Source organism: Ascochyta rabiei, chromosome 2 (assembly GCF_004011695.2).
Source record: "Ascochyta rabiei chromosome 2, complete sequence".
NCBI classification, from domain to species: Eukaryota; Fungi; Ascomycota; class Dothideomycetes; order Pleosporales; family Didymellaceae; genus Ascochyta; species Ascochyta rabiei.
In genome coordinates this window covers 1,453,150-1,469,794 of record NC_082406.1, presented here as the reverse complement: position 1 = coordinate 1,469,794, position 16,645 = coordinate 1,453,150, and the positions used below count along the sequence as shown (strand labels likewise).

The 16,645-nt window shown below is 57.5% G+C and overlaps 8 protein-coding genes across 8 annotated transcripts, besides 11 other annotated features; 5 read left to right on the top strand and 3 right to left on the bottom strand.

Annotated features, from left to right (window-relative positions):
- Nucleotides 1-641: 641 nt before the first annotated feature.
- Nucleotides 642-1,751, top strand: EKO05_0001362 (uncharacterized protein; the record flags this gene model as incomplete). The annotated part of the gene is made up of 1 exon (XM_038944961.1): nucleotides 642-1,751. The coding sequence occupies one exon, from the start codon at nucleotides 642-644 to the stop codon at nucleotides 1,749-1,751; it is 1,110 nt and encodes a 369-aa protein (XP_038802120.1).
- Nucleotides 1,752-1,980: 229 nt separating this feature from the next.
- Nucleotides 1,981-4,296, top strand: EKO05_0001361 (Dipeptidyl-peptidase III; the record flags this gene model as incomplete). The annotated part of the gene is made up of 3 exons (XM_038937419.1): nucleotides 1,981-2,117; nucleotides 2,270-3,277; nucleotides 3,330-4,296. The coding sequence occupies 3 exons, from the start codon at nucleotides 1,981-1,983 to the stop codon at nucleotides 4,294-4,296; spliced, it is 2,112 nt and encodes a 703-aa protein (XP_038802119.1).
- Nucleotides 4,297-4,902: 606 nt separating this feature from the next.
- EKO05_0001360 (Protein-serine/threonine phosphatase) lies at nucleotides 4,903-6,343 on the bottom strand (the record flags this gene model as incomplete). The annotated part of the gene is made up of 4 exons (XM_038937261.1): nucleotides 4,903-5,094; nucleotides 5,156-5,585; nucleotides 5,638-6,133; nucleotides 6,187-6,343. The coding sequence occupies 4 exons, from the start codon at nucleotides 6,341-6,343 to the stop codon at nucleotides 4,903-4,905; spliced, it is 1,275 nt and encodes a 424-aa protein (XP_038802118.1).
- Nucleotides 5,817-5,862: a tandem repeat.
- Nucleotides 6,343-6,376: a tandem repeat.
- Nucleotides 6,377-6,384: 8 nt separating this feature from the next.
- Nucleotides 6,385-6,433: a tandem repeat.
- A 113-nt stretch (nucleotides 6,434-6,546) lies between these two features.
- Nucleotides 6,547-6,581: a tandem repeat.
- A 211-nt stretch (nucleotides 6,582-6,792) lies between these two features.
- Nucleotides 6,793-6,827: a tandem repeat.
- A 34-nt stretch (nucleotides 6,828-6,861) lies between these two features.
- Nucleotides 6,862-6,898: a tandem repeat.
- Nucleotides 6,899-7,126: 228 nt separating this feature from the next.
- EKO05_0001359 (uncharacterized protein) lies at nucleotides 7,127-9,068 on the top strand (the record flags this gene model as incomplete). The annotated part of the gene is made up of 2 exons (XM_038937405.2): nucleotides 7,127-7,362; nucleotides 7,412-9,068. 2 exons carry the CDS (start codon nucleotides 7,127-7,129, stop codon nucleotides 9,066-9,068), a joined length of 1,893 nt encoding a protein of 630 aa, XP_038802117.2.
- Nucleotides 8,958-9,029: a tandem repeat.
- A 603-nt stretch (nucleotides 9,069-9,671) lies between the features above and the next one.
- On the bottom strand, nucleotides 9,672-10,931 carry EKO05_0001358 (coenzyme A transporter; the record flags this gene model as incomplete). Its single annotated transcript, XM_038944960.1, has 1 exon — nucleotides 9,672-10,931. One exon carries the CDS (start codon nucleotides 10,929-10,931, stop codon nucleotides 9,672-9,674), a length of 1,260 nt encoding a protein of 419 aa, XP_038802116.1.
- Nucleotides 10,805-10,839: a tandem repeat.
- Nucleotides 10,932-11,391: 460 nt separating the features above from the next.
- On the top strand, nucleotides 11,392-12,750 carry EKO05_0001357 (uncharacterized protein; the record flags this gene model as incomplete). Its single annotated transcript, XM_038944959.1, has 1 exon — nucleotides 11,392-12,750. One exon carries the CDS (start codon nucleotides 11,392-11,394, stop codon nucleotides 12,748-12,750), a length of 1,359 nt encoding a protein of 452 aa, XP_038802115.1.
- A 208-nt stretch (nucleotides 12,751-12,958) lies between these two features.
- EKO05_0001356 (uncharacterized protein) lies at nucleotides 12,959-13,789 on the bottom strand (the record flags this gene model as incomplete). The annotated part of the gene is made up of 1 exon (XM_038944958.1): nucleotides 12,959-13,789. The coding sequence occupies one exon, from the start codon at nucleotides 13,787-13,789 to the stop codon at nucleotides 12,959-12,961; it is 831 nt and encodes a 276-aa protein (XP_038802114.1).
- A 78-nt stretch (nucleotides 13,790-13,867) lies between these two features.
- Nucleotides 13,868-13,904: a tandem repeat.
- Nucleotides 13,905-14,016: 112 nt separating this feature from the next.
- Nucleotides 14,017-14,062: a tandem repeat.
- Nucleotides 14,063-14,210: 148 nt separating this feature from the next.
- Nucleotides 14,211-14,251: a tandem repeat.
- A 288-nt stretch (nucleotides 14,252-14,539) lies between these two features.
- Nucleotides 14,540-16,495, top strand: EKO05_0001355 (uncharacterized protein; the record flags this gene model as incomplete). Its single annotated transcript, XM_038944957.2, has 1 exon — nucleotides 14,540-16,495. One exon carries the CDS (start codon nucleotides 14,540-14,542, stop codon nucleotides 16,493-16,495), a length of 1,956 nt encoding a protein of 651 aa, XP_038802113.2.
- Nucleotides 16,496-16,645: the final 150 nt, after the last annotated feature.

The following is a 16,645-nucleotide window of genomic DNA, read 5'->3' as shown; positions in this document are numbered from 1 at the left end:
AACAAGAGGAAGAATCTGCCCATCATCTTGTTGAACACTCGCCTTTGGCGTGCTGTCCGTCGACGTTGGAGGCTATTTTAGCATCACGCTGCATCAAATGATCAAGCTATCGCTGCTGGTGCAGGGAGGCTGTGGCTGGTGACAACCCCCTGCGTCTCCTGTCGTCCCCTCACGCATCGCACCCAGACCCTTGGCGATGCGCCGTGGATCCGTCCGAGCCGTCGTGAAGCTCGTGTCATTCACGCCAGGTGCCGAATCCGGCTAACTCAGGAGATCATCTTCGCCTTCGCAGCCCAGATGCGCTGTGGCTGAGCCTTGGCTCAGAGCTTTGGAGGAAACGCGAAACACGCTGCATCTTTGCACGTCGACGCTACTGAAGGGCAGGCGCGCATCAAGCCTGGCTCCCGTGCTAGGCGCCTAACTGCTGCAGCACACTCGTATATGAGCTCATTGATCCCTCGGAAAGTGTCTTGGTGTGCCAGCCATCGCAATCCTTCCTGCGCGGTTTTCTGATTCTTCATGGCCTTTTGCAGGTGACACTCGCTTGGTTCACTTTCACGAATTCCTGACACTCTCACTTTGATCTTTGGTGTCTAATTGCTATTTGTCCGAAGCGTACCGAAGATACTAGCATAGCCAGCATGCCTTCCTTTACCACGTTAGGCGCCTCGCTCTTGCCCCTCACAGCTCTTCTTACATGTGCTCTTGCCACAAGCCCATATACATCGTCGAAAAATGAGACGCCAAAAGACAACAACGCAGACTGCAACTGCTATGTCGTTTCGTCTGGCGCCGACGCGAACACGCCAGAGTACTTCCAATACTACCGTTTCTACGACTTCCGTAACCTGCCGGGTGGTCTTTCTCAACCACCAGGGCAAGTGAACGACAGCATGGGTTTGGAGCCTACATGGCAACCTGATTTATTCGACAGCGAGGACTGGAAATACGATTGGGCCACGCAGAACTGGAGCAAGCCAGCCACAGATGACTTCCCAGTACCCATGTCGAACTCGTACGCGAACATCTACCTTGCGGAAGAGGACGACAGCTCTTATCTCGCCCTCCGTACGTCGCGTGAGCCGGGTTACCAGTCATCCGGTGAGATGGAAAACCAGCAGAAGAACCTGATGCACGTGTCGATGCGCATGTACGGGCGAGTAGTAGGCGACAAGGGTGCCGTGGCCGGCTTCTTCACGTTCGTCAACGACGAAAACGAGTCTGATATTGAGATTCTGACGCGCGACCCTCTCGATACAATCCGCTACACCAATCAACCTTCGGTTGGTAAGGATGGTAACGAAGTCGCCCAAGCATCGATCATGGGCACCGACCTGCCCAGCTGGGAGGACTGGCAGACGCACCGCATCGACTGGCTGCCGAAGAACAGCTACTGGTACCTTAACGGCAAGCAGGTCGCTGCGAATTCGTACTCGGTGCCTAGGAAGCAGAGCTACATGGTGCTCAACATGTGGAGCGATGGTGGGGAGTGGAGTGGAAACATGACCGAGGGCCACTCGGCCGAGTTCCACGTGCAGTGGATTGAGATGACTTTCAACACCAGCGGGCCGTACGAAGGCAACCAGAGGCGAGCCAGCAAAGGGTGTGAGACAATTTGCAAGATTGACGGCGTGAAGCAGGTTGGTACACCAGAGGTGGTCAGTGTCAACAAGAGTGCTGCTGCTGCTATGAGTGTGTCGTGGGGTCTGTTGGCGGTGGTTGGTGCTGCTGTCCTCTTCGTTGGGTTGTAGTCGTTATTCGAGATTGCCCTACAACGCATTGCATAGCGAATTCGATGTCTCATGATACCAAGCCAACTGTCAAAGTGCTGTACCCTGGATTCCTTGTTAGGCGCGCGCTCGCATGAGGACGCGGGGCACGACAAGACCCCGCGATTGCCCCCAGAGCTCCACCTCACTTGACGACTCCCCGCTCGCCCTTTATTATCCTCCACCCCGAGGTTGTTGGCATACCGGCACAATGACAGCAGCCATAGAAGCAGAGACGCTCAAGCACTATCTGGCCGACAGCCCACCCACCGTTGTCCCGCTCGCGATCAGGCCCCACTTTGAGGCGCTGACGGACAAGGAGAAGCTCTACGCCCATCACATCTCACTGTAAGCTTTCCGGAGATCTTGGAGCCTGGAGATCAGATTATGGAGACCAGACTCTGAAGACTAGATACGGGAGACCAGGTGTCAGATACTAGATATTGGCTATTGAGTGCTGAATTTTGAATCTTCGACACTCGATACTGATAAACCTGTAGAGCTTGCTTCGCCGGTACTCGCATTGTCCTCCGCCAGCTCTCGCCCGAATCGGAGCCTATCTATGACTTCATTGTTGTCCTGCACAAGCACAGTAACGGCGACTACGACGCGCTCGCAAACGAGACCGGTCTATCTCAAGAAGAGCTCAAGGCATATCTGGACTATGCCGCACAATTTCTTGGAAATCTCGGCAACTACAAATCATTTGGTGACTCCAAGTTTGTCCCGCGTTTGGAGCCACGGCAGCTGAAGGCGCTGGCAACTACGTCCAAGGAGGCTCTGGCTTTGTACGAGCAGTTCAAGGACGCAATATATGCGGGTGACGACGTGGCCAAGCTGCATTTGGGGTACCCGAGCGCAGGACATGTATCGACGTACTACCCTGAATCACCGAGTATCACCAAAGAGGAGATTGCTGGCGTGAGCGACTTCCTTGAGAGCAAAGGGCTGCTGCCAGAAAACACTAGGATCAAGAAGACGGGTGACGGGTTCGAGGTTCTGATCGCGTCGGCCTTGGAGAATCCGTCGTCGGAGCAGAGAGACCTCAAGGATAGCCAGTGGACATTGGACGATGGGAAGAAGGTCAGGTTGGCGTTTGGCGACCACTCCAAGGAGATGGAGACGATTGCGCACCACATCGATCAAGCGAAGAAACACGCTGCAAATGACAACGAAATCAAGATGATGGAAGAGTACGCAAAGAGCTTTAGGACTGGCTCGCTGGAAGCTTTCAAGGAGAGCCAAAGGGCCTGGATCATGGATAAGGGACCGACAGTCGAGTCGGACATCGGCTTCATCGAGACATATCGCGACCCGCACGGCATCCGAGGCGAATGGGAGGGCTTTGTAGCCATGGTCAACAAGGAGCGGACGAAAGCGTTCTCTAAGCTTGTTGAGTCTGCTCCACAGTACATCCCCAAGCTTCCTTGGGGCAAGGAGTTTGAGAAAGACAAGTTTCTGAGCCCGGACTTCACATCACTGGAGGTGCTCACGTTCGCCGGCAGTGGGTAAGTCGTAGCAACACCAGATCTCCAAGATTACCCCACTGACATGCCCCAGCATACCCGCAGGGATAAACATCCCCAATTACGACGACATTCGACAGAACTTCGGCTTTAAAAACGTCTCTCTCGGCAACGTTCTCTCCGCCAAGGCCCCCAACGAGAAGATCCCTTTCATCAAAGACGAGCAACAAGACCTCTACAAGAAGCACGCCGATCAAGCTTTCGAGGTTCAAGTCGGTCTGCACGAGCTCCTAGGTCATGGCTGCGGCAAGCTGCTTCAAGAGACCGCCCCTGGTGAGTTCAACTTTGATCACGAGAACCCGCCCACGTCCCCAGTGACGCACACTCCCATTCGCACCTGGTACAAGCCAGGCCAGACCTGGGGCTCTGTGTTCGGTACCATTGCCGCATCTTATGAGGAATGCCGTGCTGAATGCGTGGCGATGGCGCTATCATGCGAGTTCTCTATCCTGCAACTCTTCGGGTTCGGCGATGGCAGCGTGGACATGAAGTCGAAGGCTGGCGATGTGCTCTACACGGCTTATTTGTCCATGGCACGCGCGGGCATTGTGGCGCTCGAGTTCTGGGATCCCAAGTCGCGGAAATGGGGCCAAGCACACATGCAAGCGCGCTTCTCCATCCTGCGCACCTTCCTCAACGCGGGCGTCGAATTCTGCGAACTCGAGTGGAAGGAAGACGACCTCTCTGATCTTACCATCCGCCTGGAGCGTGACCGGATCCTCGACCTGGGCCGGGCGGCGGTGAATGAGTACCTGCAGAAACTGCACATTTTCAAGAGCACGGCGGATTACAAGCAGGCGAAGAAGCTGTACGACGACATTACGGACGTGGAGCCGTTTTATGAGAACCTGGTGCGGCCGGCGGTGCTGAGGAAGAAGGTGGCGAGGAAGGTGTTTGTGCAGGCCAATACGGTGGAGAAGGACGGCAAGGTGGAGTTGAGGGAGTATGAGGCGGATCCCAAGGGGATGATTGCGAGTTACGCGGAGAGGGAGTATATATAAGATGTCGAGAGGTTGGTTTGGAGAGAGAGTAGATGGGAGTCGTTCAGTAGATAGGAGGTCAAGAGGATGATTTAGGGAGAAAGTAGATGGGAGTCGTCCAGTATATGAGATGTTAAGAAGTAGTTTGGAGAGAAAGTAGATAGAAGTGGTCTAGTACATACAAAATCATAAAACATTGGTGAAGAGAAAGTAGATAGAAGTTGTTTAGTATACACATAATAGTAAGAGATTAGTTAAAAGAAAGTAGATAGATGTTGTCTGGTATATATGAAACAGTAAATTGAGAGGGAGAAAAAAGTGGAAAGGAGTCGTGCGTGTGGAGATGAAGTAGGATGAAGAACAGCATCATCAAAGTATCGTTATCGTACAATCATCGAAGCTAGCTGAAACGCGTCACTATACAAGCGCTGTTTGTGAGGTCAAGTCGAGTGCTTCCTTCCGTCGGTGGGTATTCGTCTCTTCACATTGTAGAAATGCCATCCATGATCATGCTTGTGCAAACCAGAATCGCCGTATGTCACCCCCTGCCTCTCCTCTGGCATCATCCTCCCAAAAGTACTCTCCTCCGGCATCGTCCTCCAAAGAGTACTCTCCTCTGGCATCGTGCTACAAAAAGTACTCTCCTCGTCCACCGCGTCCGGCTGGAACAGCACGGCGATGGTCAGGCACGGCGCTGAAGATCTGGAACTCTTGCTTGAGATCTTCGCCAAGGTTCATGATGGAGGCGACGTTACCGCAGCGGTAACAGTAGTTGGGGGCGGACCAAACAGTGACGACATCCTTGTCCTTGAAGTGGTACTATGCCACAGGTTAGCGGTGCTCGATCGAGTAGCCTGCGCAAAGGGGGGCGGCCGCTCACCTTGTATCCTTCGTTGACGAGCTGATGTGCTCGTGCGATGAGTTGGAGGCCGTTGACGTGATTGAATTCCGAGGAGACCTTGTCTCCGAACAGCCAACCGGCTCCTCTGGGCGAAACGGCCCATGTGTCCACGTCTTCGGGGTCACTCCACACCAGGTCACAGAAGGCGCCTTCGTGGGGGATTTCTTGTGCGCGGGCCACGACGCGGATCTGATCCAGGGTGCGGATCTCGGGACTCAGGCCTCCGTGGACGCAAAGCACCTTGCCGTCGACGATGGCGGCCAGGGCGAGGAAGTCGAAGACCTGACAGCAAGCCTTCCATACGGAAGCGTTTCCGTACTTTGTCTGGCACTCCTCGTAGAAGCCGTAGACTTGGGTGATCTGTCTGGATTCGTGGTTTCCGCGGACCAGTGTGACGCGGTCGGGGAACCTGTGCACGTCAGGGCTGTGGGCAGGCTGGGGCGCTTGGGTGGGAGGCTCACTTTGCCTTCAAGCACATCAACAGCGTAAACGTCTCCAGACTAAAGTAGCCACGGTCGACGAAATCGCCGAGGAAGACAAAGTTCTGCTGACCGTTGCCGACGACGGTGTTGCGGGTGGAGCCGGCGTCTGACATGGAGCCTGTACTCCGCCTGTCGTGGACACTCCTGCTCCGGCCGCGCGTCTCCTCCTCTTCGTCGTCTCCCTCGATGTCGTCGCCGTCGCCGCCCGGGGGGCTGGCAGGGCCAATGTAGTTTGGGTCGCGCTGGAATCGCCTCTTCATCTTGCGCTTGACCTTTGGATCTGTGATGCTCGTGGGGGGCTCGAGGTCGGCGGGGTTGATCTTGCTGGGCAGGGTGACGGGAGGGGCCTCTGGGGCGTGGGGAGAGTCGTTGGGCATGCCTCCGGCGACGCGGAAGAGCTCGAGGAGGTCGTAGAACTGGCCATGGATGTCTCCACACACGGTGACGGGGGTGCGGACGGGCTGGATGTTGGACTCTGGAGGCACGTCAGCCGTCGAGGGCAGCACGGGCGGGGGAGGAGCGCGGTACCCTCCATCAGGCACTCCTTGACAATCTCACACAGCCTCTTCATGTCGGCCTCGGGCAGGTACTTGCACTGCTTGGCCTGCTCCAGCCACTCGTCGGGCCCGGCGCCTTTGGCGAGGCGCGCGGGGCCCGGCTGGGGCACGTCGCTGTCTTTGGGCATGGCTGTGGCTGTGGCGGTGGCTGTGGCTCTGGCGGGCGGCGTGTCGTCTATCGTCTATCGTCTATCGTCTGTCGTCTGTCGTCTGTCGTCACTCGCAGACGTCACTAGCAGGGCGGGCGGTGTGTCGTCAATAGCGCAGGCACGGCGTTGTGGCGGCAGCAGAGAGGGATCTGGGTGGGTGACGGGGCTCGAGGCGTGACGTAGCGGTGCGGTGTGGTGCGGTGCGGTGCGGTGCGGTTTGCAGGGGCTGGCGGGGGTATCGATGTATCGGTCCAGGGCGCAGACGGGCGACAGGGGCTTTGGGGGGCTCCAGGCACGGCGTCTAGCAGCGGGAGACAGACATGTGGGAGGCTGAATGGGTCCCGCAGCGTGCAGCAGAGGCTCAGAGCTGCCCTGTGGCGCACAGCAGCCCCTCGGCGTTAGCCTGGCCGGCCCAACACGGGGAAGGCGCGACTGCGAGCGCGACTGCCACTGCGAGTGCGACGTCTGCACGCTGCGTCATTGCTTGTTTGTTTGCCCCTGCCGCCCGCCGCCCGCTGCCCACTGCCCGCTGCCGTCCAGCTCTACACAGCTCGGCACCGCCCTGCAACGACGCTACGAGCCATCCACTCCACCTCGACCACTCCACCACCACTTCACCTCGACCACTCCACCACCACTCCACCACCACTCCACCACCACTACACCTTCACCACCACTCCACCTCGACCACTCCACCACCACTTCACCTCGACCATTCCACCACCACTCCACCCGACCACATACTGCGACGTCGCCCCGTCCATGGCCCCCCAGGCGGGCGTCAACGGCGTCTTGCCTGTCGCCGTCCTGCAGAGAAACGCCCCTGCTCCAGCCCCGCGCGGTCCCAAAGCTGCCCAGCCGCGCCTGAAGCTCGTCTTGCGCCGACTGCCCCCAGGCCTGACCAAGGCCGAGTTCGAGGCTCTTGTGGGCGACGACTGGAAGCCGGGTGCTGGCAAAGTCGACTGGTTCAGCTACAGAAAGGGCAGCATCTCCAAAGAGTACGTGTCGTCCAGCATCCCCTTCACGTCTGCACTAACGTCTTGTCAGCGCGGCCAAACCGTCAAAGCCCTCTAGAGCCTACTGCCACCTTCTCAAGCAGGACTTTGTCGCCCAACTCGGTGACCACGTTCGCACCCTCACCTTCCACGACGCCGCAAAATCATGGCAGGACCCTGCGCTCGTCGGCGCCCCTACCCTCGAATTTGCACCCTTCCCGAAGATGCCCCGTGGCCGCCGCAGGAATGACAACCGCCAGGGCACCATCGACCAAGACCAGGACTTCAAGGACTTCCTCGAGAGTCTGACCAACCCCATCACCAAACCCGCTGCCTCCGACAACGAACACGCAAAGGACGCAAAGGTGAAGACAACGCCGTTGATCGAGGCCCTTCGCGAGAAAAAGGCGAACAAGGAGAAGCCAAACAGCAAGGGGAGACACGGGCGTGGAGACAAGGAGGACACCGCCGAGAAGAAGATTCTTGCCAAACCGGGCAAGGAAAATGCAGCCAACGCAGGAGACAAGGGCCGTAGATCAGCCAAAGCCGACAAGACTCAAGTGGCTAAAGAGGCTGTCAAGATCCTGAACAAGGAGGCGTCGTCCACGAAGAACGCAAGCACGGCCGCAGACAAGGCCTCGGCCAGCCCAGCACCAGAGCGCAAGCGTGGCAGCGTCGCCCTTGCAAAGTCCATGCTTCAGCGCGATCTCGGTCTAGGACCTGGGCCTGCCCCCAACCGTCGTCGCGGAACCAAGCGCGAGGTTTCCCATGTCGATGCTGCATCTCCCGCCAAAGATGGCCCTGCCGTAGAGCAAAAGGCCAAGGACGCAACACCGGCTCAGAGTGCGCCATCGTCGGCTGACAAGGCAGCTCAAGCGTCGCAGAAGAAGGAACGTCCGACGCGTGCCGAACGCAGAGCATTCAAGGCTTCTTTGGCGGACACGACCAACAGCAAAGCTGCGCAGAGCGACGCGAAGCCGCAGACACAGGGCAAGGCATCGGCAACACCAGCTCCCCACATCTTGAAGAAAACACAGACTGCGCAGACACCAACGACACCCAAAGGTCCGGCCACATCACGTGGTCCGCCTACCGAGCCCGTCGCGACGAAGCAGACTCCTGGGCCAGCGAAGACGCAAGCACCAACAGCAGCCTCGTCTTCAACCGTGCCTGCAGCACCTACTGCCAAGTGCGCACCATCTCGGTCAGTGCCCGATGCCATAAGCAAACAAGCTTTCCTCAAGCATGCCAACCCATCACAGGGTATCACCGAACCGCTGATCGAGGAGGCACTGAAAGTGTTTGGCGGACTCGAAAAGGTCGAGATTGACAAGCGCAAGGGTTTCGCCTACGTCGACTTCCTAGAGCCAGAAGGTCTGCACAAGGCCATGGCGGCTAGCCCTATCAAGATTGCGCAGGGTGCCGTTCAGGTCCTGGAACGGAAAGCACCGGTGGCTAGAGGCCCTCGCTTCAACGCACCCCCCGCGGGAGCGCCTCACGGACCGCCGCCTGGGCCAGCTCGCGGCGGCCGTGGTGGGTTCGCGCCTAGGGGACGCGGGCGTGGAGGTGCGCGAGGAGGAGCCAATGCAAACGCTAACGCTGGTCCTGGTCCTGGTCCTGCCGCAGCCTCTGGTTCCACTACGCCTGCTGCTCCTGCCGCTGCTGCTGCTTCCTCAACATCTGTGCCTCCTGCTGGCACGCCTACATGAAGTATTCGCGGGACAAGTTTTGCATCGTCGAGAATGCCGATACCCTCGCTGCAGCAGGTCGCGAGCCCGCCCAGAGGCTAGGAATGGTCGGGTCAGGTTCCGACACTTGGACATGAGGGTGGAACCCCATCGATATCACGGCACCAGCATGACTCTCGGCTCTCTCTACCTAACAAAGACTATCACATACGATGTAGGGTTTCTTTGCCAATGCACTCGTTTACAGAGCATCCCGCCAGACATACTGGAGCCTAGCCTCGTGGCATTGGGCCTGAGCGAGACGCACGGTAGCCAGGCACGGGCAGGGCGAGCCTGCAATGGCCTCGACAGGACGGATTAGCTGAAGGTAGCTTATGGAAACAGAGCCAGCTGGCGTAATAAAGGGGGTGGGGCAGCCTCAGTACTGTTTGTATTGTAAAATCACGTCCATGATCCTTCCAACGCGCTTGCTGATGCAGACTCTATGTACACGCCAAGCCAAGTTCATGTGACAACGAAACAAGCAGGTGCAGAAGACGATGCATACCACCGCCTACTCAAAAGACGCCCGAACGCCACTTACCAAGGTCGCCGTCCGGGTTGCCTCGGGCGTGCCTGGTCATGTCATATTCCAAGATAGAACTTGCCGCGCTCGTAAACGAAGAAACTCGTCGCCACCATGGGCACCACCTTGACGTAGCCTATCGTCAAGCCTACAAAGTATCCCCTCCATCCCCTTTCGACATAGATGCGCTTGGCCACTTCGGCAATCCCTAGCCTGTGCCCATCGCCCACCACACCGCCGACCTGCATCCGCCGCCGTATCACCTCCAAAGGGTACGAGACGGTTTGTGAGACGAAGCCTGCCATTCCGCCGGTGCTCAGCTCGGCCCAGTAGCGCAGTTGTGCGGGCTTTGGGCTTGTCGTGGACGTTTCTTCGCGACCCGTGTTGGGCAGGACGGTGTAAGGCGCGAGAGCGGGCCAACGCATGGCGTCGCTCATGGTATCGTGTGCGAGGAACGAGGCGCCGGCGTAGGGCACCATGCCGAGCAGCGTGGGCGTGAAGCCGCGGAAGAAATTGGACAGACCGGTCTGTGGTGTCAGTTTCTCGGCCGCCTGGGTCGCTGTTGCGGTGAGAGCGTTGGTAGGGTTGTGTGACGTCGGTGCAGACGTCTCGGAGTAGATTTTGCGTACGATACTGGAGAGGTTCGATCTCTCTCCCGCCCGGGTTTCGAAGGCGAGGCGCACACGGATCACTTCCAGTGGGTAGGTGAAGAAGACGGAGACCATGCCTGCGAGACTGCCGGACACGAAGCGGCGGCCGGCGGTTTCTTGCGCTTGGGAGTGAATGACGCGCGTACGGATCTGCTCGTAGGCGAGGAACTTGATGCCGGCGTAGGGGAAGATACGTAGGAGGGTTGCCGAGTGGCCCTTGAACAGCCCCTGCACGCCGGCCTGCAGGTAGATGTCGCGGACGGCGGTGGGGAAGCCGGTCCACGAGCCGCTGTATTTTGCAAACTGTGGGTTTTGCGTCTGGAAGAGGATCTTGACACGGTCGAGGGGGCCGACGACGGTCTTGGCTGCGCAGCCTGCTATGCCGCCTGCGATGCCGCTTTTGACCAGGTACTCGTAGCTCTTCTTTTCCACTTTGGCCTTTGTCCCTGCTGGTGCGCCGAGATGCGCCTCCTCCTTTGGCCGTGGAGGCGCCATGGCGTCACCGTCGGTGGAACGTAGCGGCGGTGTCTTTGTGCGGTTGTTGCTGCTGCTGCTGCTGCTGCTGCTGCTGCTGCTGGCGCTCTTCGTCTCGGCGTGCCTGTCCGCATGCCGGGTCAGGAGGTGGGTGTCCATGAGGGGATCGTCATGGCGGAGGGCGGGCGAGGACATGCCAGGGCTTGTGGCTACCGCGACATGGAGTGCAGTACCTGTGTGCGTGTGCGTGTGCGTGTTTGGACGATTTTGGCAGCTTCACCAGCCTCGGAACGTGGAGAGCTTCGTGGGGGGTTAGAAAGCGCCGCCCCCGTGTGTGGTCGAGATCGAGATGCGGCTCATGACGTTAATCAGCCGAGGATCTTTGAATCTCCAGCGCTTGACCGACGTTACGCGGGAATGCTCCACGGCCGGCTCGGCGTCACGCGACAACGCCGGCTTTCTGATGAGTGCTTCCAGTAGCCACTGGACTCTGGCGTCAAGGTGCTGTGCAGTTCGGTCAACATGTTGTAACTTTGAAATCGCTGCTGAATGTGCAGGTGCTGCCTAATGCGGCAGCAGCGACTGTGGGTAAACTCTTCGTTTCTTTCCCTTTTCAAAGGTGCTCTGGCTTCCTCTGCCTCCCACGCCGTGCGCAATGGCTGCTGCACAAGGCCAAAAGAGCGCCATACTCTACCAGAGCGCCGACCGTGAGATCACCCTCGTTGACATCCCCGCATCCATTGCCACCGCTCAAGGCCGCTGTGACACCACGCTCCTATCTACTTCACCACTAGAGCATCCAATCCACTTCAAGGAAGACTACCAATCAAAGGCAGGCAAAAGCACAGCGGTCTCGTCGATCGATACAGTGCACCATGAGTTATATAAGTCGTTGATCCAGCAAGCTCTGCTTGACATCAGTGCTCACGTTCTGGGGTCGTGGTGTGCTCCGCGGGAAATACTCCCTCAGCTGTCACAACACGGTAAACACACCAGGGAGACCGAAGACCCAGAGAGGGAGTTGGAGAGACGATTTCGAGAATGGGCTACTTTCGCGGAGACGGCCATTGACGACACCTTATTTGACTTCCAGACCATGATGGCATCTCTGGGCGCGCCAGAGGTTCAGGCACCAACTGCAGGACATTCTGCACAGCCGTGGGCGGTGAGATACTTCCCTGGGTCTGAGAATACAGCTCAATCCAGCGCAGCGACAGCAGACTGGATACCTGCATTCCACAACGCAGACAACCACTCAATGGGCCTGAGCATCACCCAAGAAAGAGTCGAGAAGGAGCGTGCTCTCCAAAGATACTATTTTACCATACCGGCCCGGTCTACGTTCTTCCTCGGGGACTGCAGTCGTCCAGAAGCTTTCCGTTCGCTCTTCCGTAAGATGACAGATGAGCACAACCTTCCAAGACACTTCGACTTGATCCTCCTAGATCCCCCGTGGCCGAACCGGTCTGCTAAGCGTAAAGGAGCCTACGAGCAGATCGGAGGTATGCCGTACTTGAAGAAGATGTTGTTCAAAATGGACGTGGACAACTATCTCGAGCAGAACGCTCTTGTGGGCATTTGGATTACCAACAAGCCAGCTCTGCGAGATCATGTGCTCGGACCAGGCGGACTGTTCGAGACGTGGAACGTTGGATTGGTGGAGGAGTGGATCTGGGTCAAAACGACTACAAGAGGAGAGCCAATGTTCGATATTGATGACCCAATGCGCAAGCCGTACGAGGTTCTCCTCTTGGGACGAGCAGCGCCAAATGCGTGGACCAGGATGACGCATGTGCCCAACGCTAGAAGGAGGGTAATTGCTGCAGTGCCGGATGTACATTCGCGGAAGCCATGTCTGAAGGAGATGCTTGAACCCTATATGCCCGACCCAGATGACTACAGTGCTCTTGAAATCTTCGCCAGATATCTCGTGGCTGGGTGGGCGTCTTGGGGAAACGAGGTGTTGAAGTACAACTCGGACCTATACTGGACAAAAGGTGAGGGCGAGCAGTAATCAACAGCAAAGGAGCGTATGCTATTGGTAATACTACAGCACTTGGCGTCCACGGAAATTCTTCGCGTTGCTGTATTATGTTTATAGTACGAGTCTGTAGAATACATCTAGTCTAGACAGAATTAAGTAAGAAGTCACAAATCCTCACAATGCAAGTTTTACCATTGCAATTGCAATTGCACGAGCACTGTACCTCACGACAGGTTCCTCACAGCTCATCGTGGTAACCTCCCATCTGCCTCTTCTGAAAGTTCAAAATATGTGTGAGGAATGACGGTTCGATGTGGATGAAGCCGACCAGACTGAGCAGGATCATGATGATGAAACCCAGCCCAACACCAAACGCCACCGTATCCCGTTGCCTGTTGACCTTCCTGAGCCACGCCTTGGTATCCTCGAGGGCCAAGTTCTGATCCTGCGCCAGCATTGCGCTCTTCAACCCGGGCAGGCCGTCCAAACTCGCAGTGTTGTTCTGCTTTTGAAAGTCCATCATCTCTCTCCTCTCGATTTTCTTGGCGGCCCAGGCCTCTAGGGTTTCACGCCCGTCCCTGTCATCTTCGTGATCGGCAAAGGCTGTTGCATCGCCTTGGTCGACACCGGGTAGCAAGCTGAAACCGCAGCTGGTTTGCACCTTCTTGATTCTCAGAACGATAATGGCACGCGCACCGGTGATGTCAACACTGTCACCGTTCTCCGAAGCCATCTTGGCACGCAGCTCGTTGAAGTGGTGGTCCCATTTCTCCACCACTCGTCCACTGCAGAAGAGTCTGAGCGTCCTGGCCTCTACGCCCGAGGAGCTGAACAGGAGCGTTACACGCCCGTTCTCGTAGACGTGCGAGATGGTCTCGCAGCCGTGGCCTGTGGCATCTAGATAGGCGACTGTGTTGGGGCCCAGGATGCTGAAGGTCTGACTTGGGTGGGCCTTGGGCGAGATGTTGATGTGGTCGCCTGCCCAGGGTGCACTGGCGACGTAGAAGAGAGGCTGTGCGTTGATGAATTCGGCATGGTCGTTGTTGAGAGAGGCGTGGAACTTGGGCATGATGGGTGGTGCTAGGTGCTGTGGTGATGTCGCTGAGGATAGGCACGTGTCCCAGGTTGATGTGATTGTCCAGATGCGAGGAAGGAAGGAAGGAAGGAAGGAAGGAAGGAAGGAATGGCTGACTGGGTCGTGATGCGTGGGTGAGTCGTGGTGCACGGATGGATGTCGTCTTCAGCCTTGAATGAGTTCCCTTCTCTTTTCTTCGGCACCAGATTTGGTCGGTTTGTTTGGAATTGCTTGGACTTGCTTGGACCTGCTTGGACCTGCTTGGACGGGGGCTGCGACATTTTGGAGATTGGCTGCTTACTCAGCTGCGAGCAGTCGGCGTTTTCTGAAGCAGTTGCCCGATCGATCAGACGACAATCTTGGCACCTCGACGTTCACATTGCCTTGCACGCCCGCGACTGCCTGAGCAAAGACTGCAAGCCGCAAGCCGCAAGCCGCAAGCCGCAAGCCGCAAGCTCACCTCCGCCCGCCCTCTCGTCTTCCAAAGTGCGTCACATCGCCCCTCGCCTCGCGACTTGCATCGCCGCCCGTCCGCGCTCGGTGCAGCATGCCCCGGTAGCAATGCTGGCTCTCTGGTCCCGGGCAACGCAGACGCAGAGCCCGGGATCTTGCCGATGCGTCTCGTGCGTCTCGTGCGTCTCGTACGTCAGTCGAACAGCGTACAAGGGCCCTCGCCGCCACGCACTCCCGAGTCGAACGTCTCCGGCATGCGCACTCCCGTCCGTCCCCGCCGCCGGCATTGCCATGGATGCGCGCCCAAGGCAGAGTGGCCGGCTATGGGAGGAGGCTATCGAGTCTCTCAAGGACGCCCTGGAGCGCCCCCTGCTTCGCCCGCTGAAGAGCAGAGGCCTCGCCAACACGGAGCACGAGTCCATTGACCACGTGCCTCTCGAAGAGCTACCGCCTGGCCTGGACTGGGCCCGTCTCACCCAGGTCGCCGGCATGGATCTGGCCGACGACCAGAGACTGTTTCACAGGATGCACTCGCGCGCCTACGACGACCCCCATGGCGCCTGGGACGAGCTACGTTGGGACTCCAGGTTTCCAGGCATGCAGCAGCTGCAGTGGCCCGCCAACACAGGCCATCGGGTGAAGCCCTACAATCTTCCCCCTCAGTCGCTGTGGGCGCCCGACATGGTGCGACTGGCTGCGATGCGGAGACGCCACACCTGGAAGAAGCTCACCATGCAGGAGCTGTGCACGGCAGCCCTCATACACTCACTGCTACGGCGTGTAGTTGTCCCATGGCAGCCACGAACAGGACTATCCCCACAGATCGAGAGAGTCGCTCGTTTCGATGACGCTCAGGCCCAGAGCGCGCGCAAAGAGATACTGGCCAACATTGTACGACTGCACCTAGTCCCCGTTGACGCTGCCGTCGACGAAGACCTCAAGGCGCACATCTATCCAGATCAACCTGCGGTTCCGCGATACCACCAAGACCCCGACGGCGATTTCTACCACGTCACGCAACGGCTGAACAGTGGTCTGAAACATCTCTTGCATCACGAATCGAGAGACAGGAAAGCAGACATAGAAGCTGCCAGCGCTCTCGCCAAGATTTGTCACAACCTTTACGTGTCCTCGGCCCCACCAGATGTGCAGACTTTCAATATACTCATGGCTGGCTTCAAACGATGGCGCCGCCCTGAAATGGTCGACGATACTATCCTCGCCTTCCACGCTTCCAAGATTCGCCCCAACGAGATAACGATACGGTACATCCTGGGCCACTACATATCGGAGGGACGCCCGGACGGATTTTCCCGCTTTGTCACCTGGATGCGTGGCGTTGGCGATTCACTGATGCTCGCTGATCCTGAAATCACTATCAACGATGCGAGTCAGGGCCGTTTGATCCGCGTGAACGAGAATAAAGTCTATCAGAAGGTGCACCCTACCCCTATGGTATTTGGTGCCTTGATTGGTGGTGTGATGAAGTTTGGTGGCTTCGATCGCGCCCTAGACGTCTACTACGAGATGAAGGCAGACGGTTGGGGCCTTGACATGGCCGGTCTTACACGACTGCTAGGCGACTGTATCCGCCGAGCCGATTGGCAAGGCGGTGTCTATGTGTGGGACGAAATCAATAGCATCAAGCACATGGCTATGCCGAAAGACATGGCCAAAGCTTACGAGTTCATGCTTAGCTTGTGTTCTGTGACGGGCAACACAAGCGCTTTCAACCAGGTCTTGAAGGAAGTTGCGAACAAAGGATTCGATCCAAAGAACATCATCAGCGGCGCGCTGAGAACAACACGCTGGGCGCAAGCTAAGAAGTCGAATCTGGCGCCGGCTTGGGCTGCAGACAATCTGCTCATCGCCGTCTCCAGCTTGGTCAAGGACCTGAAAGAAACAGGACCTGGCGCCACCCCAGAGTTCAGTATCGACGACCTGATGTATGGACAGCCGATCACAAGGGGGGATAGCGATATGCTGGTTGACAATCTGAGCGATTGGGATGACAGTATCCCTATGGAAGTTTTGGGGCAGCGTCCAACCGAACTCACCGAGACGTGGGCTTCGTGGGTTGAAGCCGAGTTTGGAGAAAGGCCCAATGATCCGGATGCCAATGATTGGTTGGCAGCAACTACGAGTAAGCCGGGTGAAAAGGAGCCAGCCCCTACGGCCTCAAAAGAAGTTTGGGAATCATGGCTTGAGGCCGAATTTGGGAAGAAACCCAAAAATCCAGAGCCTTGAGTGGTTACACCTACCTTCTTGGGCGCATGTGGTAATTAATTGCACAGATTCAAGCATTTGATAGGCGTTCTGGGTTGCATCGGGCTTGGTGATCGGGCAACACATCCACACGCATGGAAGACGACAAGGTCTGATCGTGTACTTGTACAG